Genomic DNA, 27,828 nt, shown 5'->3' on the forward strand with positions numbered 1-27,828 from the left:
GTGAACCTCAAACCAGCCAGAGGAAGTCTCCAGCACATTCTGTCTCTTCGGCATTGAAGGCATCCAAGCAAGGTATCCACAGATCACATGGGTCCAGGGCAATTGATACTATTGGTATGCCTAAGGATCCCCTGGGCACAGGTACCGAAACAGTGATACCACCAGTCAGGGACAGGAGTACAGACCACGCTGCCTCCTGGAAGACAGTGTTACTATGGATCCCTTTTGGTACTGACAACTGTGAGGCAACCCTCATTAGCCCGCTTGGTGCAGTCAAAGTCACCAGCTCCTTCGGTATCACTGGCTCCTTACAGACAACCCCTTATGGTACTGATTACTATGGCACCACAGGAATTCAAGTTATCTGAGGACCTCATGGTATCAGACTCTCCTTTAATTGGTATTGGGTCCCCAGTACCAGGCACATGTCAAGCCCAGGAATCGCCACCGAGTCGTGCAGCTCCACAGTTTTCCAGTGGAGAATCTGACAGCGACCAGGAGGAGGTCTTCTCCCATTATTCTCACTATGCTTCCTCCAGTACCAACCCGGACCTCCACAGTCATACTCTTGGTCTGGACCTCAATTTCTGTGGTATGACAAACCATGGGCTCAACCACACATGCCTTTTCCATCTGAATGGCCATGTTGGGATCTGTGGCAGCCTATAAGCACCATTCTTCCTGGGCATCTAGTGTTACACACTGAGAGACTGTGAGGCATTCCCCCTCAGCTACTGCCTCTAGAGCCTCGGAACCTCCAGAGGAGATACTGGAGGATCGGGAGCAGAAGAGAAGGTTACACCACACACTAATATCTCATTCTCCTCTCCAGACAAGGCAATAATGCCACTTCCACTGTCTCTGATACACAATTTCAAACTCTTCCAAGATCTGACTAAGATGGTGGCAGATAACTTGCAAATACCTCTTGAGGAGCTAAGACACCCACCAAAAACTTCTGGACATTTTACATACATCCTCCTCCTCCAGGACAGCCCTCCCCCACCAATGAGGTGTTTTTTGGATCCAATCAAACTTGTATGGCAAACGGCAGCATTGGCCACACTGACATGCAGAATGGTCGATTAAAAAGTATTATGTACCTCCCAGTGATATGAAATTCTTTTTCCCACCCTCTGCCCAATTCCATTGTTGTGGATGCTGTGAATTCCTGTGGTTGGCAACCTCATTTCAAGTCCAACCCTTATGATAGGGATTGGAGTGGAGGTGCCTTGACCTATTTGGACAGAAGGCCTACTCATCTGCCACTTTGCAATTCAGAATTGTAAACTATCAGGCCCTGACAGCAAAATATGAACTATACCAAATTTAACACTTTTTTATTGACCATCTCCCAGAATCACAACGGGAGCAATTTCAAGCCACTATCAATGAAGGGCAGTTAGTGGCCAGAACAGCACTCGAGACGGCACTTGATGCATCTGATATAGTGGTCCGGTCCATTTCAAAGTGGTTGTGATGGGGCAAGCTTTTTGGTTGCATCTCTTGGGCTTCCTGAAGGAGGTGCAAACAACTGTGTAGAGGACCTTCTCTTTGAGGGCTCAGAGTTGTTTGTTTGTTTGTTTGTTTGTTTTTTGTTTGAGAAGACCAGTGCATCACTCCATACACTAAAAGACTCCAAAGCCACTTTTTGGTGACTGGGGATAAAAGAGAAAATTTAGTCCTCAGTGTTCTCAGACCTCATAAACCACAGTTCCTGCCACAATGCTACTATGAGCCTCAGAGAAAGAAATCCAAATTCCGGAGGTGCAAACCATCAGGGCCACAGTCTTCGGCATTGCAATCTGCCACTTCAAATAATCAGATTTGATGTCTCAGTCAGGGCTCTGAGAGACAACCCACTTCAATATCAGCTGCTACTTCCCAATCATTTGCATGCTTTTGGATGCCACCTTGACCTGTTCCACTACAACTGTGAATATATAACATCAAACAGATGGGGCTTGGAAATTGTCTCCAATGGGTATTCGATCCACTTCACCCCATCCTCTTCAGGGACCCTTCTCATGAAAATCTGTTACGACAGGAGATAGATCACCTTCTCTGCTTGGGAGCCATAGAACTCATTCCTCTACATCTCTGTGGCAAAGCTTTTTACCCTTGATATTTCCTAATCCCCAAGAAAAAGGAAGGTTGGAGACCCATACTAGACCTCAAGACTCTGAACAAATATGTGAAGGCCCAAAAATTCAAGATGGCCATATTAGCAACGATTATTCCATCTCTGGAACCGAGAGATTGAGGGCTGAGAACTAATCTCCAAGACACTTATTTCCACTTATCCATCCTACCATCCCACAGACTATTCCTCAGGTTTACTCTGAGTCAAGACCAGTACAGAGTACTGCCCTTTGGCCTTTTGTCAGCTCTCAGGGTATTCTCCCAGATCTAATCTGTAGTGGGAGCTCATTTACATGCTGGGGGATATCATGATTTACCCATAGCTGGATGATTGTCTCCTCGAGTCCCTCTCCTTCGAAGAAGTCCAACAGGCCAGACATATTCACTAACCTGAGCCTGCAAATCAGTGTACAAAAATTGACCTTAACTCAATACAACATTTTGGAATTTATAAGGGCTGACCTCCACTCACAGCAAGCAAGGGCACTCCTTCCGCAGCACAGATTTTACAACCTGTGCACACGTAGGGAGATATTTCAAGCCATCCCTCAAACATCAGCCAGACATTGCCTCCAACTTCTGGGGCACATGGTAGTTGGTATATTTGTAGTACCTCATGCCAGACTCCACATGAGGTGTCTGCAGACGTAGTTCAGCATGGCTTACAGACCAAACAGACGTGTTTGGCAGGCATCAAGAGAAGTTTGTCTAAGTCAAACACTCCTTGGATTGGTGGAAAGATCCAATAAACATTTGCACTGGGGTCTCGTTCACTCAGGGCAGTTAATGGAAAAAAAACAACAAAAAAATAGGCAACATCACCGACAAGGAGCTAAAATGAGTGGACATTCTGGGGCATAAGAGCTATTTCTTGGCCTCCTTTCAGTTCAGAGTAGTCAATTATCAAGTCTTGATGGCAAAATGACTTAAGTTGATTCAAAATTCTCATCTTCTGTTGAAAGCCTCAGAATCGGAGAGAACGTAAGAACAGCCATACTGGGTCAGACCAAAGGTCCATCTAGGCCAGTATCCTGTCTTCCGACAGTGGCCAGTGCCGGGTGCCCCAGAGGGAATGAACAGAACAGGTAATCCATCAAGTGATCCATCCCCTGTCGCCCATTCCCAGCTTCTGGCAAACAGAGGCTAGGGACGCCATCCCTGCCCATCCTGGTTAATAGCCATTACTGGACCTACCTTCCATGAACTGATCTAGTTCTTTTTTGAACTCTGTTATAGTCTTGGTCTTCACAACCTCCTCTAGGAAGGAGTTCCACAGGTTGACTGTGCATTGTGTGAATACTTCCTTTTGTTTGTTTTAAATCTGTTGCCTATTAATTTTATTCAGTGACCCCTACTTCTTGTGTTATGAGAAGGAGTAAATAACACTTCCTTATTTACTTTCTCCACACCAGTCGTGACTTTATAAACCTCTATCATATTCCCTCCTAGTCATCTCTTTTTCCAAGATAATAAGACTGGGACTTTTCAATCTCTTATCATACGCCAGCCATTCACCACCCTTTAATAATTTTTGTTGTCCTTTTCTGAACCTTTTCCAATTCCAATGTATCTTTTTTGAGATGGGGTGACCACATCTGCATGCAGTATTCAAGGTGTGGGCATACCATGGATTTATATAGAAGCAATATGATATTTTCTGTCTTATTATCTATCCCTTTCTTAATGATTCCCAACCTTGTTTTGCTTGCTTTTTTGACTGCTGCTGCACATTGAGTGGATGTTTTCAGAGAACTATCCATAATGACTCCAAGATCTTTCTTGAGTGATAACACAATTTTAGTCCCTCTCTACAGAAGGCCAGACAGTTGCCAAGGCATCTCTCCAGGCCTCACTTGATGCCAGTAACGCAGCTGCACATTCCATGGCAACTGCTGTAGTCATGTGCTGAGCTTCCTGGCTGCAGTCTCCTGGCCTCCCCTGAGAAGTACAAAATACTGTCAAGAACCTTCCCTTTTGAGGGGCTGAAGTTTAAGTGATGCCACAGATGGGTCTCATCAGTTTCTCAAGACTTCTGGGTGACACGATATGATCTTTGGGCATCTATACACCTGTGACAAAGAAAATACAGTAACAGTCTTGCTGTGTCTACTGTCAGCCCACCAGACAGGTTAACATCCCTCCCCCACATCCCCAGAATAAAGCCCAGATTTACTAAGAAAGGGCCTTCTTCTACAATAATCTCTGAGTTGGTGACACCTTCAAAATGTCCATTTTGACCCATTGGTAAAGGGTCATGAGCTACCTATCCCAGATCCTACATTATGCCTATCTTCTCCCTCACCCTCCACGCTCACTTCTAAGGAAATGGGAGAGGTAATCCCCAATCTTCCTGGAAGTTCATCACCTCAGACAGATGAATCGTAGAGGTGATTTCTGTAGGCTATTCCATCCAGTTCAGCTCCTTGCCCTCCCTGTCCCTCTTCCTCATCCCAAAGAAAAATAGGGCATGGGGGACAATTTGGACCTCAAGAATTTACACACCTTTGTCTGATAGCTCAGTGCTTTGAGCATTGGCTTGCTAAACCCAGGGTTGTGAGTTCAATCCTTGAGGGGGCCATTTAGGGGTCTGGGGCAAAAATTGGGGATTGGTCCTGCTTTGAGCAGGGGGTTGGACTAGATGACCTCCTGAGGTCCCTTCCAACCCTGATCGTCTATCTATGATACTATGAAAATCTGTCTGTTCCCAACAGTTTAGAATGGTGACCCTAACAATGACAGTTCCATGCCTGGATCCAGGAGATTGATTTCTTCCCCCTCCCCCCCCTTTCAGGATGCTTTTTTTCACATTGCCATTCATCCCTCGCACAAATAATTTGTACATTTTATGGTATGCAGGAACCACTACCGGTATCACATTTTGCCCTTTGCCCATTCCACTGCCCTGGACTCTTCTTCCGTATACTTACCCAAGAGAGATTCACCACAATATCCAATCTTGTTTTGACAATTCAGCAGAGCCCACAAATCATAGCAAGGGCTTGCCTACAACTTCTGGGCCGTATGGCCCACGCTAGATTAGCAAGACTAGATTCTGGGTGTCTTTAGGCTTGGTTGAGAGCTGTCTACATCCCCAACAAACACAATCTATCCAAGCTGGTTTCTGTACCTTGGAAAGTCCTTGATTTTCTAAACTGGTGGCAGGACCCACAAAATGTGCATGTGGAAGTTCCACTCCTGTAGCCTCCTACAAGAACTATCACCACAGACACCTCCCTGATAGGTTGGAGTGCACGTTCCCAGAGCCTCATAGCTCAGGGCAAATTGACTTCTCAGGAGGTGATTCTCCATATCAACATACTGGAGCTCAGAGCACTTTTACAATTGCCAATAGTTCCTACCCCTCAACAATGGCTGCCCAATCAGAATAATGCTGGATAACAGGGCAGCAATGTATTATACCAATTGACGAAGAGGAGCAAGATCACGGTCCTTATGCACAAAATCTGTAAAACTATGGAATAGGTGCTTATTACATTGCATACACACTTCAGCGATGTTTGCCAGTCTACAGAACACTGTGGCAGATTCCCTTAGTAGACATTTCTGCATTGACCATGAATGGGAGCTGAACAATGAGGTATCCCAGAAGATGTCTTACCAGGAGTCATCCAGAGATGGATCTCTTTGTGACACTATCCAATATGAAGCACAGGTGATTCTGCTCAAGGGGAGGGTGCAGCCACAACTCAATGAGAAATACCTTGGCCTCGCATCCTGCTATATGCTTTTTTTCTCAATGTCTTTACAGCTTGAGTTCAAAAACATCAGGGAAAAAAAGAGAAACTAGTACTCCTCCTTGTAGCGCCATCCTGGCTGAGATGTGTGGATCCTGGAGCTGGTTTGCATGTCTCTGCATTCTCCTCTCTGCCTTCCCCTGATGCCAACTCTCCTCACCCAGGAATCAGGATCAGTCACCCACCCCACTCTCTTGGCGCTTCACCTCCAAGGCATAGCTACTTGATGGGTCTCTGTCATAGAGCAGGTCTGCTCCCCACTTCTGTCCTGTCAAAGAGCCAGCTCCACAGTTGGACTTCAGCTTAGATCTCAATGCTCTAAGGAAACTCTCATTTAAGACAAGGGGGAGTTCCTTTCTTCATTTGTCCTTCAAGACTTCATTCCTCATAGCCAGTACCTCAGCCAGAAGAGTACGAGAGCCTGGAGTCTTGATGGCTGATCCACTGTACGTGGTGTTCTACACTCTTAAAGCAATACACACCCTCGCTTCCTTTCTAAAGTTTTTTCTGAGGCCTGGTCTACACTGGGGAGGGGATCGATCTAAGTTATGCAACTTCAGCTATGTGAATAATGTAGCTGAAGTCAACGTATTTAGACCTACTCACCGTGGTGTCTTCACTGCAGAGAGTCAACTGCTGCCTCTCCCCTATTGATTCCGCCTGCACCTCTCGCAGCGGTGGAGTACAGGAGTCAATGGGAGAGTGCTCGGGGGTCAATGTATCGCGTCTAAACTAGACGCAATAAATCGACCCCCTCTGGATCAATTGCTGCCCGGCAGGTAATATAGACGGGTAATGTAGACATTCCCAGAATTCCACGTTAATCAGAAAGTTCATCTACTGGTGTTTTACCCACAAGTCTTGCTTTGAGAGAAGAAGCAAGCCTCCATACACTGTATATTAAGAGCTCTTGCCTTTCTTGATGGGACTAGGCCCTTTCAGGCTTCCTCTAGACTCTTCATCTCCATATTAGAATGAATGAAGGGGCATCCGATCTACACCTGAAGACTGTCCAGAAGGGTTGCAGGATGTATCTTGTCTTGCTATGAAACCTTGGGGGTTCATCCCCTCTGAGGGTAACTGTTCACTTCATTAGGACTCAGTCTATCTCTGTAGCCCTCCTTAAAAATTTACGTATTTCAGACATTTGCAGGGCAGCCACTTGGTCTTTGCCACACACTTTTTACCAGCATTATGCTCTGATGCCTGCTTCCAGAGCTGACATGGCTTTTGGTGATGCCATCCTGTGATCTATACTGAATCCACTTCTTCAGCATTCTCTCCATGATGGATGTACTGCTTGGGAGTCTCGTTACGTGGAGCACCCATAGTATTTGCAGAAGGAGAAGTTATTTATCTTGTACAGTAACTTGAATTCTTCACTATATATCCCTACAGATGCTCCAGTATGCGCTCTGCCTCAGAGTTGTATTGGACTTTCGTGGTTGAGAAGGAACTTGAGTGGTGAAGGGCCCTCCCCTCCCTGTATACCTTTGTACCACAGCATGAGACTGCCTAAGCGCAGGCGTGGACCTGCAGACATTGCTGACTAAAATCTTTGATCAAGAGTTCATGGGGGTGCATACATCCTGATGTGGAGCACCCATAGACACACACAGATCTAGAACTCAAGTTATTGTAAATAACCTGCCCTTCTCCTTGAGGGATGGGAATTGATTGCAGTGAGGCAATTTGAACCCCTAACTAAAAATGGGTATTGGAGGATGTGAGGCCCAAATTTACTTGGAGCAAAGATCAAAATTCTTCTTAGAAACTTGGACACCTGGAAGTAAGCCCAAAGGTAGTGGCTGGAGATAGAAAAAGAGTACTTGTGGCACCTTAGAGACTAACAAATTTATTTGAGCATAAGCTTTCGTGAGCTACAGCTCACTTCAGTTTACTCTATCGGTCACAGTTTTGTTGTGGACCAGATCAGTTGGCTGATGCTTCCAACACGTAGTCCTTCAATTTTCACAGAATCCACCAACCATCAGAAAGGGGAGAAAGCATGGAGTGCTGGCTCCCTCTACTGCTAACCACTGTATGCATGCTGTGGTTAACTGCTTACCCCAACACAGACCAGTCGCAACACTCCAACTCCTTGAGGTCACTTGAGTGTGTGTGAGGTATTTGAGACTGCGTACTGATGGTTTTGAAGAAAACTTGAGACGACAGTGCTCAGTAGCCTTGCCAACTAGAGCCTGCTGAGTCAATAGGGGTGGGATGAATACTTGGTCTGTGTGTGAGTAGTGCTTCTCCCCCCCCCCCCCAAGTCTTTCAGGTATGAACAATTAATATCTAAAATGGTAGCTTATCCTCAACTGCCCTCGCTTCTTGTCTGTTGCAGCTCCACTGACTCCAGTAGTGCAATGTTAAAAGTACTGCATATATTTAAAGTGCTAAAACTCTGTAATAGTTACTGTGCCAGGGCAACACCTCCTGGCTGCTCTGGGAATTGGCATCTTCCAAGTCTGATGCCCCCTTCTGCTACTCATTTGTGCATCCTGCCATCTCTCTCTGCAGCTCAGATTGCTCTCTCTTCATGGCTTGGCCCTCCAGCCCGGTTACTATAATCTTCACCTTCCAGGGTATCAAAGTCCCATTAGATAATGATCCCAGTCCGTGCCGCTTCCCCCTGTGACTGGTAGGGGAACCTGGGCTGGCCCTCCACTCTGGGTTCCAGTCCAGGGGAACTCTCTGACTAGCAACTATGGTCTATTTCCTCTCAGACCCTGTTGCTCTTTCCCTGGGCTCCTTTCTGCATCTTCTGCTTCCCCTTTCACTGGGTTTAGCAGCCAAGACTCCCTCCTGCCAGGGAGTGACTGCAGGCTACTTTGGGGCTACAGAGTTAAACACACCTTTCTTCTCCTAGGGAGTGACTGCTGCCAACTTCCTGGCTTTATATCAGCCCCACTTGTGTGTTCTTTGCTGGGGTCCATCTTCAATTGGCCTTTCAATCATTGACTCTCCCCCAGGTGCAGCTTTTTCAGCAAACTAACCTAATTTAATCTGTTCTGCCTTATGGGGGGTGAACACCCCATCCAATTTACCCATAGAAATGCTGTGAATTATCACTTAACACTGACTTAAAGAGGAGCTAACATTGCCCAACTGCCAGTATTCAATGTTTGATTGAATAGCAGAAACATCTCTTATATTCTAGCAGCAGGCTGGACATAAAAGCTGCAATGATTGCCTCTCCTGCAGTGTTGATGGTCCTGTTCAATAGGACATATTTGGAAGGCAAGGAAGATGCTGAGAGAGTTTTTCACCTGGTACAGTTTGATGAAAGAGCTACTTGGATGCCCATACCTATATGCAGTGAGAATCCCTGAAACTTATTGGAATTACAGGAGGAATGTGTGGATGGTTCAAAGTCCCACATCCTCCGAAATGTGCTTCAGTGGTATAACCTTTGACCTAACTTTCTTCCCTATGCTGGCCAGGAGACAATCAGAATAGATAAGTTTGCATAGGGATAGAGTAGCTAGGTGAGCTGTTCACGCTTTGCCTGAAATCGTCAGAGTTCTCTACTGCAATCTAAAAATGTTGCTTTCTTCTCAGAGGGCAAAACTGCTTGGGAATACTTCAGTCTAGATACTGATTGACATAACTGATACAACAACAAGGGCTCCCTGATGTTCTCAGGACCAGCCTAGAGGGTTAGCCAAGACGGTCTGTATTTGTCTTGTATAGTGCTGAAAACACTGTTAGCTTTTAACTGCTTCAGCCCTTCCTGGCTTATGTTGTGTGGTATGCAGTGTCATTCTGTTACCCTAAAAATCAATGAAATTGGGCAGGGGAGTGGAACCCCGCTCAATCCTTTGTCTTTTTGTGTAGAGAGCTAATAACCTTTGAACGATAGCCCCAGCAAGATACAGGTAGGATAATTGGGGTTTTTTTCTCTTCTTTCCCAGGTAAGAAGCAGAATATGTAGAGGACCATGCAACTTTTTTTTTTTTTTAATGTAGCCTTCTAGAATAATTAACTCATTAAGATGGTCTGGGAGTCCATTGTGATGGAGAAATGCATTTTAGCTATGGCTTACAGAAATTATTAACTAAGCTTCCCTTATCTCCTGTAGTAAGATTTTCTGATCCATCCTCTCCTTCAGACAGAGAGAAAATGAATTCAAAATATCCATTTAATTTGAAATTGGATGACTTAATGTGTGAAACACTGAAACTGCCACATTTTGCCCCTTTGATTTCCTTGCAATCATTTCAAGTTTGATCAGGAGACCACACTCAATTTCCTCACTCTTGGGAAAAGGGCCAGTGGATCTTTAAGGATTAGACAAGTTGCCATAATCACTGTTGTACCACTTAAACCAGCGGTTTTCAAACTTCATTGCACTGCTGTCTCCGACAACAAAAATTACTACACGTCCCCAGGAGCAGGGACTGAAGCCTGGGCCCGCCTAAGCCCTGCCACCCCAGGTGGAGGAAAGGAGGGGCACAGCCAAAGTTTGAGCCCCACCACTTTGGAGTAGGGGTGCAATGCCGAAGCCCAAGGAGTGTTCAGCCACAGGTATGGGGCCTGTAATGTGAGCCCTGCTGCCCAGGGCTGAAGCCCTCAGGGTTTGGCTTCAGCCCCGTGTGGCAGGGCTTGGGCTTTGGCTCCAGACCCCAGCAAGTCTAACACCAGCTCTGGTGACCCAATTAAAATGGGGTTCCGACCCACTTTGGGGTCTCGACCCACAGTTTGAGAACCCCTGTCTTAACCTAATGGTGGCACTTTCAGCATGAAGCTAGAAGGCATTGCATCAGGTTCAGCACTAACTTAGAGGGACGAATGCTCACCATTCCTGCAGTGCCTTTGTTTGTTCCTTAGACTTATCCAAAGTTTGTTTCCAGTTGCGACAGTTTAGGACAGGGCTGGGCAAACTATGGTCAGCGGGCTGGATCTGGCCTGTGAGCCGTTTTAAGCCAGCCTGCAAGCTGGACCACGTGGTTTGGCCCCGCTCCGGGCAGGCTGCTGGGTTGGGGTTTTAAAAAAAAATTATTTGAAATTGACAACCTATGTTACAGATTATTATATTATATAATCTATATTAAAATTTAAATTGCACGTAACAATAATATTAAGCAGTACATGTTTGCTGCCAAGTGTTAAAGAAAGTCAAACTGCTCAACTGGAGGGAAGTCACTGGCTAAACACCTGAAACCAGAGTTTGTTGAAGTGCTAAACCAGCCTTTGACAGCACTAGCCTCTTCTGCAAGTGTAGAGAGAATATTTTTTTAATTTCATTTTATTGAGCTAGTTCAGCTCAATGATTAGTTCATTAAGAAACCAATTAGTAGTTGGAAAAGCTTGTTTTCCTCTTCCCATCTATGAATAAAAATAAGGTGTGAGGATGAGATTTGTTAGTTCTAAAATCTTGAAGGATATGGCGAACTGAAACAATTAGTTCAATTTACTAACTACAATGAATATTTCCTTTTATGTCATAAATCAGTTAGTTTTAAATGCAAAACATTTTGATTAACTTTTCTTATATATCCGTAAAGTAGTTTTAGTTAATTAAAAAAAATTAAAATACTGTTTTTGTGCATTTAGTTGATTTAAATTTCCCTAAAATAGAACTTTACACAAATCACAAGTAAAACATTAATCATCTAGTAAATATGAAATGCATAATTCACCATTTTCTATCATAATAAATTAGGGCTGTCAAGTGATTAAAAAAATTAATTGTGATTAATTGCGTGATTAAAAAAACTAATCCCGATGTTAAATAATAGAGTACCATTTATTTATTTAAATATTTTTGGATGTTTTCTACATTTTCAAATATATTGATTTCAATTACAATATTGATACATATACATTGATACAAATACAATATTACAATACAATATTCAATTACAGAATACAAAGTGCAGTGTTCACTTTATATTTATTTTGTATTACAAATATTTGCACTTAAGAAACAAAAGAAATAGTATTTTTCAATTCACCTAATACAAGTACTGTAGTGCAATCTCTTTATCATGAAAGCTGAACCTACAAATGTAGATATATGTACAAAAAAAACCCCTGCATTCAAAAACAAAACAATGTAAAAGAGCCTACAAGTTTTTAGAGCCTACAAGTCCAATCAGTCCTACTTCTTGTTCAGCCAATTGCTCAGACAAACCAGTTTGTTTACATTTCCAGCTTCTAGTTTACAATGTCACCTGAAAATGAGAACAGGCGTTTGCATGGCACTGGTGTAGCCTGCGTTGCAAGATATTTACATGCCAGGTGCGCTAAAGATTCATATGTCCCTTGATGCTTCAACCACCATTCCAGAGGACATGCTACCATGCTGATGATGGGTTCTGCTTGATAACGATCCAAAGCAGTGCAGACCGATGATGATCATCATTTCATCATCTGAGTCAGATGCCACCAGCACAAGGTTGATTTTCTTTTTTGATGGTTCGGGTTCTGTAGTTTCCACATCGGAGTGTTTGCTCTTTTAAGACTTCTGAAAGCATGCTCCACACCTCATCCTTCTCAGATTTTGGAAAGCACTTCAGATTCTTAAATCTTGGGTTGAGTGCTATAGCTATCTTTTAGATATTTTACGTTGGTAACTTCTTTGCATTTTGTCAAATTTGCAGTGAAAGTGTTCTTAAAACAAGCAGCATGTGCTGGGATATTATCCGAGATTGCTATAACATAAAATATATGGCAGAAGGCAGGTAAAACAGAGCAGGAGACATACAATTCTCTCCGAAGAAGTTCAGTCACAAATTTAATTAACACTTTTTTTTTTTTAATGAGCGTCATCAGCGTGGAAGCATGTCCTCTGGAACGATGGCTGAAGCATGAAGAGCAGGACCAGTTCTAGGCACCAGGAAACCAGGCACGTGCTTGGGGCGGCACATGTCCGGGGTGGCATTCTGGCCACTTTTTTTTTTTTTTTGCTCAGGCGGCATTCCGACGCTTGGGGTGGCAAAAAATCTAGAGCCGGCCCTGATGAAGAATCTTTAGCGTATCTGGCACATATATATCTTGCGACACAGGCTACAATGGTGCCATGCGAATGCCTGTTCTCGCTTTCAGCTGACATTGTAATTAAGAAGCGGGCAGCATTATCTCCGGTAAATGTAAACAAGCTTGTTTGTCTTAGCAATTCTCTGAACAAGAAGTAGGACTGAGTGGACTTGTAGGCTCTAAAATTTTACATTGTTTTGTTTTTGAGTGAAGTTATGTAACAAAAGAAGCTACATTTGTAAGTTGTACTTTCATGATAAAGAGATTGCACTATAGTACTTGTATGAGATGAATTGAAAAATACTATTTCTTTTGTTTATAATTTTTAAAGTGCAAATTTTTGTAATAAAAAAATATAAATTGAGCACTGTACACTTCATACTGTGTTTCAACAGAAATCGATATATTTGAAAAAGTACAAAAACATGACAAAATATTAAATTTCAGTTGGTATTCTATTGTTTAACAGTGCGATTAATCACGATTATTTTTTAAATTATTTTTGAGTTAATCGCATGAGTTAACTGCGATTAATCGACAGTCCTATAATAAATATAAAAATTTAAGAAGGCAAGTTTTGCTATTTAATTGCTTTAATAAATATGTATAAATCTAGTGTATCCACCTGGTTAGCAAAAAATAGTACCAAATTTAGTTTAAAGGCTATATCTAGTTGCAAATAAATGTATTTTAATGATTATCAACCAATGAGAATCAATGTTTCTTTAGGAAAATAAAAAGGACGAATATGAAACATTAAAATTAATTACTTTAATTGCTTTGATTAAATCAGTCCACCCTGCCACATAGGATATTCCCTTAAGGCAAATGGGACAACCAGTTGCCAATGTTCAATTTGTAGCATCTGTCAAAGAAACTAATAGAACATTAGGAAAGGGTTTGATAATAAAACAGTAAATATCATAATGCCACTATAAAATTCATGTTTTGCTGACACCTTGAATACTGTGTGCAGTTCTGGTTGCCCCATCTCAAAAAAAAAAAAATATTGGAAATGGAAAAGGTTCAGAGAAGGGCAACAAAAATGATTGTGGGTATAGAACAGCTTTCATATGAGGAGAGATTAAAAAGACTGGGCCTATTCAGGTTGGAAAAGAGATGACTAGGGGGTGCATGATAGAATTCTATAAAATTTGTGAATGGTATGAAGAAAGTGAAGAAAGAAATGTTTTATTTACCCCTTCACAGCACAAGAACTAGGGGGTCACCAAATAAAATTAATGAGCAGCAGGTTTAAAACAACAAAAGGAAGTACTTCACACAGTGCACAGTCAACCTGTGGAACTCATTGCCAGGGGATGTTCTGAAGGCCGAAAGTATAACTGGATTCAAAAAAGAACTAGATAAGTGATGGAGGATAAGTCCATCAATGGCTATTACACAAGATGGTCAGAGATGCAACCCCAATGCTCTGGGTGTCCCTAAGCCTCTCACTTCCAGATGTTGGGACTGGACGATTGCCCTGTTCTTTTAATTCCCTCTGAAGCACCTGGCGTTGGCCACTGTTGGAAGACAGGATACTGGGCTAAATGAACCATTGGTCTGACCCAGTATGGGTCTTATACACTGCTCCAGCAATGGCTTGCATTCCTTCTTTCTCAGTCACTTGGAAACTGGATACATTCCAGGGGCTCGGAAGTCAGAATATTGAGTGCACGTTGTGGGATTTTAGGTTCAAGATGGAATAATCTTGACAGATAAGGGGTTGGGGGAGGTCTGAACTAAGTGTTCAAAGTTGTGGGATCAACATTTAGGAGCGTGGGATCTCTCCCTGTCTTTCATGTGGTGGTTGTTTGTTTTTTGTTTTTTAACCACAGATTTGCCTGTCCATAACCTGGTGTTAAGGAATGAATCTCTCCGTTGCTGGAGCAACATCCCATTTATCACCATGCCCCTCAGTCGTACACATGGCAAGTCATTTGCACATCGCAGTGAGCTGAAGCATGCTAAAAGGATTGTGGTGAAACTGGGTAGTGCTGTTGTGACTCGAGGGGATGAGTGTGGATTGGCTCTTGGGCGGTTGGCATCTATTGTTGAGCAGGTAACTTTATGGCTAAAGAAACCTAGTGCTCTTGCAAAATGGCTAGTCAATGTCTCCTTAAAGTTTATATATTTAAACTTAGCAGGAGACTTTAACTGCTGCTTTTATCATCATGTGGCAAAACTGAGCTGTATGCAAAGGGGGAAGATGTAGTGAGGGAGACATGTGGCCTAATATACGTAGAGTGGTGCAAGAGGAGAACCTGCAGTATGCAGAAATAAACCTAATGGGAGTTCCTGCCTTCAGCTGGAGGAGGAAGGGCCATCAGGGAATGGGGGAGAACATTTTGTCCTGGGATGAAGTTGGAAGTGAGTATCTCTTGTTGCCACTTCTTTTGTTGAAAAATACCTGGGGAGTATAATCCCAGTGAATAATTTTCTATCGGGGCTTCACTGCTGATGTTTACATTGTGCTGTCTGACACCTGGATTACACAGTAACTGGCACTTGATGCATATGAATGTATGATATTGTTAAATAAAACTCATCCATATCCGGTTAAAATTCTGGTTAACAAACTCTGCCAGTTGGCATCTAGTGAGTTGGTCCTCCTTCTGCTACATTGATGACTCTTATCCTAACAGGCTCTCTTCCCAGAAGGCTGCAGTGCTTTGTGAATCCATCCCCTTTTTCAGTGCCTCACCCACTTGGCTTTTCATTCTAGTGACATGAGTTTAGTTTACATCTTCCCCTCAAAAAAGCTTAACGTTAAAATGCAGTTACTTGGATTTATGTTGGGGATGCTTATGAAGATTGTGGAAGATTCCCATGGTCTGTTCTGAAGACTTGAGAGCAGAGTTTCTCCCCAGTGGCCTGTGCGATACTTCTCCTTACCCATGAGCAGATGTGATATACTGGGTAACCCCACAAACCAGTCTGAGAGAAATATTCCCACAAGGTAATCTTAGCAAAAGGAAGGTAATAAGATAGACCCAAGAGGCAATTGGGTAGGAAGGCAGCACTAACATTTCAGTATCTGTACTAGAGTTCATGTACCAGTGAGGAGTAATGTCTTCTGTGTCCCTTGGATATGTGCATGTTTCCCTTTGGAAAAGCCTCTGAAGGCCTCTTATTTTACATGCACTAGGAATGGATGGGATCCATACAGTAATTTGCTTGTGTTGCCTGAAATGAAACAGAAACCTAACTGTAGAGGAACAGATCTAGCGTATACTTGATGGATGTGTACAAAACCTTGTTGCATCAATGAAGTATATGGTACTTGATGTGTGAAAGGAACTATGAAGCCAGGTGCTGAGAGGTGGAAGGGGCAAAACATGAAGTCTTTGCATGGCATAAGAGAAGACCGATTCTCTACATCTCGGATGTAGCGTTGCTGTTTAAATATGAGCTGTGGGCATGGATGGTCAATAAGTCTGGCAATAGGATATGGGCTGCTTGCCTCTAGTCTCTGCTTAAAATCACACCAGCTCTGATGGTGGACAGAGTGGCTGCCATCTGATGCCTGTCCTGTGGCTTGATTAGTCCAGGTGCTTACATTAGAAAAATAGCTACCATGATGGGGTCAAGTATAGCAAGGGCCATACAAGTTCTCTCCTAGGTGCGGGGCATCTTAAATTGTTACTTCCTTACTGTATATGTTCTTTAGATAAGCAGAAGACTTCAGTCTCCAGGAATTGATGAGGCACAAAAAGCTCTTAAAATGTACAAAGAGGGAGAATGGAATCAGTAAGCTTGGGTCTTTCCTGCTCTAGGGCCTGATCTTTGATTCTCCACACCTGTAGGTATCAATGCTGCAGAATCAGGGTCGGGAAATGATGATAGTCACCAGTGGTGCTGTGGCTTTTGGAAAACAGCGATTGCGCCATGAGATCCTGCTTTCTCAAAGTGTGAGACAGGCCCTGCATTCAGGACAGAACCAGCTAAAGGACATGGTGAGTGGCTGAGGTAAACATCTGCTCTTCTATTAGATGTTGGGCTGAGTCAGCTTGTATCCCTTCCTATCAGTTGGCTGACAGCGATGTTCTCTAATCTTTGAAGGCTATTCCAGTCTTGGAGGCACGAGCCTGTGCAGCAGCTGGACAGAGTGGACTGATGGCTCTCTATGAGGCCATGTTTACACAGTACAGCATTTGTGCAGCTCAGGTAAGGGACTGCGCTTTCCCCTGCCCTTGCCCTTGTCTGTGAATTGATACTTCAGTCCATCTTTTGGAACCAGTCTTATTAATTCTAGAAGGACCTGTTCAATTCTATTCACTCTCTTCCTAGATTTCCATTGTAATTCCATTTCTGAGAGGTTTAGAACTTGATTTGAATGCTATCCCACAAAGGAAATTGTTCTGGTAAATATCACTTAAATAAATGTTATGTTCTGATTAAAGAAAAAACACATTTTTTGGCTGGCTTTGGACACTTTTTTAAACAATTGTGTATCCCAGACCACCTGGTTGGTGGCCCTACGATAGGCCAAAGAGATGGGGCTGAGGATCAGGAATGAAGGTCTGAGGACTGAAAACTAGGGTTGTCAATTAATCGCAGTTAACTCAAGCAATTAATGCAAAAATAATTAACTAGATTTAAAAAAGTCAATTCATTGCTGTTTTAATCGCATTGTTAATAATAGAATACCAATTATAAATATTTTTCATGTTTTTCTACATTTTCAAATATATTGGTTTCAATTACAACACAATAGAAAGTGTACAGTGCTCACTTTATTACTTTTTATTATAAATATGTGCACTGTAAAAAGATAGTATTTTTCAATTCACCTCATACAAGCACTGTAGTGCAATCTGTTTATCGTGAAAGTGCAATTTACAAATGTAGAATTATTATTAGGTTTGTCAGTTAATCGCAGTTAATACATGCGATTAACCCTCGTTTAAAAAAAAAAAGGTATTATTTTGTTGAGTTAATCACACACCTCTGGAGATAGGACTCTGTAGCGGCCGGGCAGGGAGGGAGGCACAGGCTGTGGCAGCAAGCAGGAGGTGGCCGGGGACAAGCCTCTGTAATATCCAGACCAGATGCTCGGATTACTGAAATGCTTCGGAGCCAGTCTCACGCCCCATCCCCCGCGATAACTGCTGCTGCTGCTCCTGCTTCCTCCCCCCACCCTGCACCCATGGAGCTGCCTGGGCTAAGCTGCTCTAGACTGGGAGCCTGCCTCTTGTCTGCTGTGCAGAGCGGGGGTAAGAGAGGCTGATGTTGGGGTGTCTCCCTTTCCCACCTGTGTACCTACTCGCCGCTGAGCTAGAGTCAGGGAATGGGGAGCCTGTCAGCTGGTGCTGTTTCAGGAGCCATTGTTGCCAATGGCAGCTACTGTTGGCTGAAAAAGCATTCAGGCTCCTGAGTGCTCTGCTTAAAGAGACAGTGCTCCCCCAGCACACATACCACACACACATTTGTCGTCCTTCAGCACACTCAATCGCGCGCTCTCTCTCTCTCTCCCTCCCCCCCACTGCCCATCCCACACACACCCACATCAAACCAAAATCTGAAATGGTGCCTGTAGTGAACCAGGAGCCACCAGAGGACTCTGGCAAGATGTAGCCCCCATGCGATAGCACAGAGCCCATCTTGAGCCGCATGCCAAGTGCTAGGCACCACGAGCTGCAGCAGAAGTAAGGGTGGCAATACACCATATACAATGTCACCCTTACTTCTGATTGACTGAACAGGAAGTAGGACTAAGTGGTCTTGTAGACACTAAAGTTTGACATTGTTATATTTTTGTGTGCAGGGCAGGTATGTAAAAAAAATTCTACATTTGTAAGTTGCACTTTCACGATAAACAGATTCTACTACAGTACTTGTATGAAATGAATTGAAAAATATTATTTTTTATTTTTTTAGTACAAATATTTATTATCAAAAATAAGTGAACACTGTACACTTTGCATTCTGTTGTAATTGAAATCAATATATTTAAAATAGAAACTATCCAAAAATATTTAAATAAATGATATTCTATTATTTAACAGTGTGATTAAAACTGCAATTAGTTGCAACTATTTTTTAATGTCTTGATTAATTGCAATTCATTTTTTTAATCATTTGACTGTAAACAAAATTAGAACTGTCAGGTTGAATATAAAGCTCACGAGAGAGAGAGAAATGTAAAAAGTGAGTCCTCAAATGTGGAGACTCTGTTCATTAAAATCTCTTCGGTTCCATATTGTATACACTTAGCCATGAGCTTTTTTTTTTTTTTTTTAAACTCATGTTATAGCATTATTGTTTGAATTGCTGTACTCAGGTACTTGGTGAAGATCTTGCTATGAAGTACAATTATACTCTGCCTATATAAACATCTGTCTTGAGTTTTATACCACAGCTATCCCCATGGTACCTGAGAACCTAATGTCACCTTCTCTCTCTGTAGACCAGCTCCCTGTATGTGTTCCATCATACAATATCTACTGAATTCACTGGTTAAAATATACTTATCTTTGCACTGTCTTGAATATGAACACAACTGTCACATTGTATATTTACAAGGATTAAATTAAGCTCCTTTTAAAATCATTGGATTCCTAAATTAAAATTCCAAAAACTGCTCCAATGTCTCACAGTGGATTCAGTTGTACTCAGTTCTCATAAGCACCCAATGTCAAAATAGAGATGGGGAAAAATCACTTCCACAGGTCATCGATAACTCCCATCCCCTTCTTTACTCGGCTGCCTCACTACATGTCTGAAAGAAAAGTTGTTTTTTTGCAGCATGTCCAGAAGGTCATGGAGCTAGGTTCTGGCAGACCAAGGGGGAAGTGAATTTCAGAGCTGAAGGGACATTGGAGAATAAATAACCCACCAGCTTTACCTTCCTGTTCAGAGGAAGGAAGCTCTAAATTAAGCTTCTCTGTTTGTTGTATTTGTGGAGATATTGTATGGGAAGAAAGGGGATGTCTCAAATAATCTGATCCCAAATGGTCTTGGGGCTTTAAGTCATAACCAGAACCTGCATGTGAGTTTCTCAGATTGTTTCATAGAAACTTAGCCAGCCCATGTTCTGATTTCTTGGGGAAAGGACTATTGGGAGATAGCTGTGTATGTCTCATATTCTACAATAAAGAGTGGTCCAAAGAATTAAATTTCTCAACTATTCTCTGCACACTTTAACTAACCCCTCTTGCTGTTATGGTGGTCTAGAGAGCCTTGACCGATCTATTGTGGATGTCTCTTTACTTGCACACTTGGTGGCTGCAGATCAAATTCTTGTTCAGAGTCTTTCTCCTTTTCAGATTTTAGTCACCAATTTGGATTTCCATGATGAACAGAAGCGTCGGAATTTAAATGGGACATTGCATGAGCTGCTGCGGATGAACATTGTCCCTATTATTAACACCAATGATGCTGTTGTTCCACCTCCAGAACCAAACAGTGATCTTCAGGGGGTAAATGTGGGTAAAGTATTGCAGTGGGTGGATCCTGCTATTGGACCTGCTAGAGCATGAATGCATGACTCACTAACACTCTAATAACCTGGATATCCTGGAGTGACCAACAGGGGAAATGGAAAATGTAAGAACAGAAAAAACACAGTGATGCTGGGAGCTGAAAGTCCATACAATTAAGCGGAATGGTATGGACAGAGGAATTAGGGAATGGGTACTGACATGGCTTGCTTTTGACAAGGTGCATTGATTTGGATGGGGAGCAGACACTAGCATGGCTTGCTTTTGGCAGAGCACAGACTGATTTGGATAGGATATTACTACTTGTTTACTGAATGGTAACATTGTTCTCGACTCCATACAAAGATTCCACCCCATAGAGCACACAGCATAATATGGACAAAGCAGTGCAGAGGGGCGTGGTAGTACTGATACTTGTTCACTGTAGGGCGCAGTCAGTGTTTGCTAGCTTCTCTCTCCTGCTGGTGTTGCTGACCTCTTTATGTATTTCAGGTTATTAGCGTTAAGGATAACGATAGTCTGGCAGCACGATTGGCTGTAGAAATGAAGACTGATCTCCTGATTGTTCTCTCCGATGTAGAAGGTATGTAACTTACTCCTTTGCCTGTGATTAAATCAACAATTTCTACCCTGTGACATGGTGCTGGGCAAAGGGTTGCAGATTCAGCTCTCTGTCACGCCTGCTCCTCGTTAGGGGAACAAATTAGAGTGGGCAGGAGGTAACCTGGCCCTAATTGGGGAGGCAGAGACAGCTGCTACCTAAGTAGCCTGGGGCTGCATAAAAGCCTCAGGGGAAGGAAGCCAGGGGAGAGCAGGAGGAAAGAGGAAAAAGCAGGGAATGGAAGCAGGGAGGTAGCTCTCCCCTGCCTGCAGATGGTGAAGGGTTACTTGTACATGGTGCAACAGTGGTGGGAACAAACCTGAGAATAAAGCGCACCAGTGGTTAAAAAGCCACGGTCTCGGAGTGACTTTGTGAGCCTAGCAGAGGCAAAAGCTAAGGGGGTCCTGCCACACTCTGCTATATACCCCCATAAAACCAAAAACCAGTGACAAACATGTCTAAGATCAATTCATTCACTTTACTTGTATGTTGTATATTTTTCCATTTTTTTTTTTTTTTTTTTTTTGGTCTGTATATGGTCTCCTTTAGAGTGTAATCTCTTCAGAACTAGGACAAAAACTTCTTCTCTCTGCAGCAAGAGCTGCAAAATAAATTTGGGCACTGGAGAAATAGCAATTTTTGGCAAAAGGTTGTTTTCCCCTTCAGGTCACAAGGATAGTGGGGGCAACCTACATTCTAATTTTGTAACTCTCTGAAACAAAGCAATCAAATGTGCTAAGACATTTTTAGTAAGCCCCCGCTGCTGTCTGTCATTCATCATTCCATTATCCTGTAGAGGTTTAGTGATTTCTCTGAATATTCCATTATTTTAAATGGGATAGAAGTTACTCCTGCATGGCTGTAATTGCCAAGTTTAGATGCTTGTGCACTTTTGGCCCCCCCCGTGCTGTCTACGTGTTCAGAAGCAGCTGAAGATTCAATGGCAACGCTGATATAGCAGGGTCCGCTGTATGCTTTTATATAGTTCATATTTTAATGCCATCCTTGGACTCTTGCACCTCATGCAAGGTAGATTCTCTTCTAGTCTAAGAGTTTTACCACAGTGACAAGTTGCAGTGTATACTCTGTGATCCTAGCATTGCAGAAGCTGGAGCCACAACAGCTTCCTAATTCATGCTGAACCAACTGCCTGACTCTTTGGTCATTAGCCACTCTTCACATCATCCATTCAGAATGTGGGAGTGTGATAAAGTCAGGCTGGGAGCTGCCAGAGAATGGTGGAGGCAGGTATGTTAGCCCTAGAATGATGAAGGCCCTTTTTCCTACAAGCTGAGAAGGAGTTCCCTCAGGTCAGTTATAGACATCTGAGTCCAATTAAACACTGCCTGAGATCTTTAAAAGTCCTTGATCTGGTTAGAAAGGGGGAGGAGAGACAAGCTGTTGCAGGGCTAGTGGCAGCAGGAAGATGGGCTTCTCCAGGGTGAGAGGATGCTCTCCTCCCTCAAGGGGGAAACCCCCAAAGCTGAGTGCCTGTTTAGGGGAAAGACTGACACCCTGGGGATAACAGCACCCAAGCAAAGGGGCAGGGAAAGGTATCCTTTTATTTTGTGTTTGTAAATTTGGTTTCTTTTTTGTTTGCTGGAGGAACCCTCTTGGGCCTGTCCTGAGGCCTGCCTTGAAAGTACTTGTGATGAGTTGCCCCCCTTTTGGGTGCCACCTTATGTACTGGGGTACCACTGAGCCTGCCTGTTCCACCAACCTGGGCTCCCACACCCTGTCCTGCCAAGCCAGGCCCTCAAACCTCCTATAGCACAAACACAGGTAGGGACACACCCAGCTGCAGAAAGACAGAAATGGAAATCAGTACTGCATGGGAAGGCTTTCAACTAAGGAATTGCCTAGCACTCAAGTGCACTCCCGCTCTGGAGAGTAAACCCCAAATTGTCTTGTGTTGTGCTTCACCAAGAACTGTACTGTGTAAGCTAATTGAAAGTTGCCCTCTCCCTCATTGTGGAGAGAGAGATGCACAACTTTTTGTATTACACAAACTGGGTTTAAAACAAAAATACATTTATTAAGTACAAGAGGTAGATTTTTTTTTTTCCATAGATTCATAGATACTAAGGTTAGAAGGGATCATTATGATCATCTAGTCCAACCTCCTGCACAACGCAGGCCACAGAATCTCACCCACCCACTCCTACGAAAAACCTCTTATCTATGTCTGAGCTATTGAAGTCCTCAAATCGTGGTTTAAAGACTTCAAGGAGCAGAGAATCCTCCATCAAGTGACCCGTGCCCCGTGCTACAGAGGAAGGCGAAAAACTTCCAGGGCCTCTTCCAATCTGCCCTGGAGGAAAATTCCTTCCTGACCCCAAATATGGCGATCAGCTAAACCCTGAGCATATGGGCAAGATTCACTAGTCAGATACCCAGGAAAGAATTTTCTGTAGTAACTCAGCTCCCACCCCATCTAACATCCCATCACAGGCCATTGGGCCTATCTATCATGAATAGTTAAAGATCAATTAATTACCAAAATCATGTTATCCCATCATACCATCGCCTCCATAAACTTATCGAGTTTAATCTTAAAGCTAGGTCTTTTGCCCCCACTGCTTCCCTTGGAAGGCTATTCCAAAACTTCACTCCTCTGATGGTTAGAAACCTTCGTCTAATTTCAAGTTTAAACTTCCCAATGACCAGTTTATATCCATTTGTTCTTCTGTCCACATTGGTACTGAGCTTAAATAATTTTAAGTGATTATAAGGGATAGCCAACAGATCAAAGCAGATTACCTTAGTAAATAAACAAAAACCACAAACTGATCTTAACACACTAGATAGGTTAGATATAAATTAGCAAATTTTCACTGTGAGTGATAAACAAGTTGGCAGACTCTTAAGTCGCAAGTTGCCTTGGCTTTCCCAGGTTTTGATACACAGGCTAAAGATCCTTCTAACCTGGGACCTTCACTTCCCACAGTTCAGTCCTTGCCCCTCAGGTGTTTCCAGGTGTGTTGTTGCAGGGAGAGAGAGGTCACCCCATGATGTCATTGTCCCCCTTTATATGATCTTCCCACTTGATGGAAAGCTTTTTCGCTGTGATCTGGGTCAAACAGTTCCTGTTGTGCAGTGCTGTCTCTGTGAAGTTTCTATTGTGCACAGTCCCTGGGGTAATCCTTGTGCCTGTGTGCATTTCCTCAATAAGCCATTAGCATTGATTGGCATTTTTACTGTTGTACCTGAAAGGCTGCTTGTGGGTGCTTTCAACCTCACAACATGTTTCAGTAACACATACATAGCAAACTTCGTAACTTCACATACAACAATAACGCATGCAATCCAATGAAGTATTAATGTCTAGCAGATCAAGACTTCTAGAATGATACCTCACAAGACGTACTTTGTACAATACATATCCTAATTACATGACATTGGTGAATATTGGCGTGTCAGGGTGTGTCAGTACTGATAAGAGAATGCAGAGGGGGAAGACAAACACTGTCTAGGGTGGGGCTGATTTTTGTCCAGGCCCCACCACTGCCAGAGGGGAAAGTGAAAAATCCAGTGAGACAGAGGAGGTGCCTTGCCACATGTGGTGTCTGGAGTGGGATAGTTGGCACAATGGACCATCCCAGGGCAAGGTGAATCATCCCAAAAATGTACAACGTAGTGAGGGTGCTGGTGTAGGCCATGGCAGCGCAACAAGAGGCTATCAGGGTCCAGATGGCCACTCAGCAGGAGTCAGTATGGCTACAGCAGAAAACAAATCAACTGCTGATGAGCCAGGTAACCCAGGATTGAGCCATCCTGCAGGAGGTCGTGAACCTGCTGAAGGCTCTGACTGCTCTGATTCATGGCCATGATGGGACTCGGTCCCTAACGGTCAGAAGTTACCTACCAAACATGACTATGGAAGATGACATGGAGGCATATCTTTTCACCTTGGAAAAAACAGCCCTTCAGAAGGCCTGACCACAAGACCAGTGAGCCAGTATCCTTGTCCCTTTCCTGTGTGGGGAAGCCCAGAAGGCCTACTAGGACATGGCAGCAGAAGCTGCTACAGATTACACCCAACTGAAGGTTGAGGTCCTGGTGAGGTCTGGGATGATGACAACTACAAAGGCCCAGGGGTTCCATGACTGGAGGTACCAGGACAGCAAAGCACTGAGGTCACAACTGTTCGACCTGATTCATCTAATTCGGAAATGGCTGTGCCCCGAGATCCACAACATGGAGAAGATTATAGAAGTCTTAGTGTTGGATGGGTTCATGAGAGGACTACCATCAGACCTAAGAGGATGGGTTAGCCAGAATGACCGTTTCTGTTACGAAGATTTGGTTGCACTTGTAAAGAGGCATTTTAATGGTCAGGAAACTTTCTCAGACTACCGGGGAAGAGATGCAGTGGATCAAGAGGCGAGTGCCCATCCTGAAGGCCCAGACTCCTGAAGGGTCAGGCAGAACTGGGTTGGGGAGTAAGAATGCTGGAGAGCGGCCTGAGGCTGCGAAGGGACTTGGGGAGAGAGGGTCATGGGGTAAGAACCAATAGCTCAAAGAACAGAGGGATGCCCCAAGCTGTGTATAGATGTTGTGCTTGTGGGAAACTAGGGCATATAGCAGCCCAATGTCCTAACATTGAGGAGCCTATGCAATGCAGTCTGGGTGATTGATCAGGCCACATGGGTCTTTACAATCTCATGGGAGTCATGATGACCCCACATAGATGCACACAGCCAGTTAGGATGAATGGCATAGAGACCGTTGCATTAGTGAATCCAGAAGTGCCATCATGCTGGTGTTGGGGGAAACCTAGTGGGGCAGAACAGCTGTCTATGGCCAAATACACAGGTTATTCCTGTGCATGTGGGGCTGTCAGTTACTATCTGACCATCCCTGTACAAATTGATGTTCAGGGGAACGTCACAAGGGTGAATGTCGGGGATGGTCTGTAAGCTCCCATATGTGATCCTCATAAGATGAGACTTCCCAGGGTTTGGAAACTTAGTCCTAGTGGATGAGTTGGGAAGGTAGCGACCCCAGCATTGATACTGTAGCAAGCCCTCCTAATTTTCTCTAAATTATCCTAGGACATGTTCTCTGCAGCAGAGAAGCCCTGGAAAACTAGGCAGTAAAGAAGGATGGACAAAAGATTGGGGGATCAGGATCTTGGCCCAGAACCAAAGGGCCGTCCAGCAGGCAGGAGGGTGACTCAGATAGTTGATGAACCGGAAGCTGGACCCAGTTCCATGGCGACCAATCCTGTGTGTAAAACAGAAATAGGTCACCTTGAATTTGAACATATTGGGCCCTCATTTAAGAATTTTGGGTAGGACCAAGCCAATGAGCCACTGTACCACAATATTAGAAAAGAGGTAGTTGAGGTGAATAGAATTCCGATGAAGGGGAAAGCCAAAGGCTGAGGGCCTAGAGTGGTCCGAAGAGCAAGAAGTGGAGCAGCTCCTGGTACCTCGAAGGCACCAGAGGGCAATGTTGGACCTAGCCCATAGTCATTTGTTCGGAGGACATCTAGGGGTAGATAAGACCCTTAATCAAATCCTGCGGAGGCTCTTTTGGCCAAGAGTTTGTATGGAGGTTCGATATCGCGCCTCCTGCCCGGAATGCCAATTACATGGCCCATAACTGCACTTAAGGGCCTCTTTAGTACCTCTACCAATTATTGAAGGCCCGTTTGAGAGGATAGACGTGGATCTGATAGGCCCATTGGAGAAGTCAGCCAGGGCTCTTCAGAGTGTGCTGCTTGTTCTGGATTATGCCACCTGATCATAGAATCATAGAATCATAGAATATCAGGGTTGGAAGGGACCCCAGAAGGTCATCTAGTCCAACCCCCTGCTCAAAGCAGGACCAAGTCCCAGTTAAATCATCCCAGCCAGGGCTTTGTCAAGCCTGACCTTAAAAACCTCTAAGGAAGGAGATTCTACCACCTCCCTAGGTAACGCATTCCAGTGTTTCACCACCCTCTTAGTGAAAAAGTTTTTCCTAATATCCAATCTAAACCTCCCCCATTGCAACTTGAGACCATTACTCCTCGTTCTGTCATCTGCTACCATTGAGAACAGTCTAGAGCCATCCTCTTTGAAACCCCCTTTCAGGTAGTTGAAAGCAGCTATCAAATCCCCCCTCATTCTTCTCTTCTGCAGACTAAACAATCCCAGCTCCCTCAGCCTCTCCTCATAAGTCATGTGCTCTAGACCCCTAATCATTTTTGTTGCCCTTCGTTGTACTCTTTCCAATTTATCCACATCCTTCCTGTAGTGTGGGGCCCAAAACTGGACACAGTACTCCAGATGAGGCCTCACCAGTGTCGAATAGAGGGGAACGATCACGTCCCTCGATCTGCTCGCTATGCCCCTACTTATACATCCCAAAATGCCATTGGCCTTCTTGGCAACAAGGGCACACTGCTGACTCATATCCAGCTTCTCGTCCACTGTCACCCCTAGGTCCTTTTCCGCAGAACTGCTGCCGAGCCATTCGGTCCCTAGTCTGTAGCGGTGCATTGGATTCTTCCATCCTAAGTGCAGGACCCTGCACTTATCCTTATTGAACCTCATTAGATTTCTTTTGGCCCAATCTTCCAATTTGTCTAGGTCCTTCTGTATCCTATCCCTCCCCTCCAGCGTATCTACCACTCCTCCCAGTTTAGTATCATCCGCAAATTTGCTGAGAGTGCAATCCACACCATCCTCCAGATCATTTATGAAGATATTGAACAAAACGGGCCCCAGGACCGACCCCTGGGGCACTCCACTTGACACCGGCTGCCAACTAGACATGGAGCCATTGATCACTACCCGTTGAGCCCGACAATCTAGCCAGCTTTCTACCCACCTTATAGTGCATTCATCCAGCCCATACTTCCTTAACTTGCTGACAAGAATGCTGTGGGAGACCGTGTCAAAAGCTTTGCTAAAGT

At 43.9% G+C, this 27,828-nt stretch overlaps 1 protein-coding gene across 1 annotated transcript in view; it reads left to right on the forward strand.

Annotated features, from left to right (window-relative positions):
- ALDH18A1 (aldehyde dehydrogenase 18 family member A1) overlaps window positions 1-27,828 on the forward strand; it is a gene marked incomplete at its 3' end in the record, with an annotated part of 126,531 nt that overhangs the window by 44,015 nt on the left and 54,688 nt on the right. Inside the window, exons 3-7 of the mRNA XM_043518696.1 lie at window positions 14,720-14,943; window positions 16,688-16,837; window positions 16,944-17,048; window positions 20,150-20,302; window positions 20,816-20,906. Of these exons, the coding sequence (XP_043374631.1) occupies window positions 14,720-14,943; window positions 16,688-16,837; window positions 16,944-17,048; window positions 20,150-20,302; window positions 20,816-20,906 (723 nt within the window). The remainder of the gene's footprint in view (window positions 1-14,719; window positions 14,944-16,687; window positions 16,838-16,943; window positions 17,049-20,149; window positions 20,303-20,815; window positions 20,907-27,828) is intronic.

This window comes from Dermochelys coriacea, chromosome 7 (genome assembly GCF_009764565.3).
Source record: "Dermochelys coriacea isolate rDerCor1 chromosome 7, rDerCor1.pri.v4, whole genome shotgun sequence".
NCBI classification, from domain to species: Eukaryota; Metazoa; Chordata; order Testudines; family Dermochelyidae; genus Dermochelys; species Dermochelys coriacea.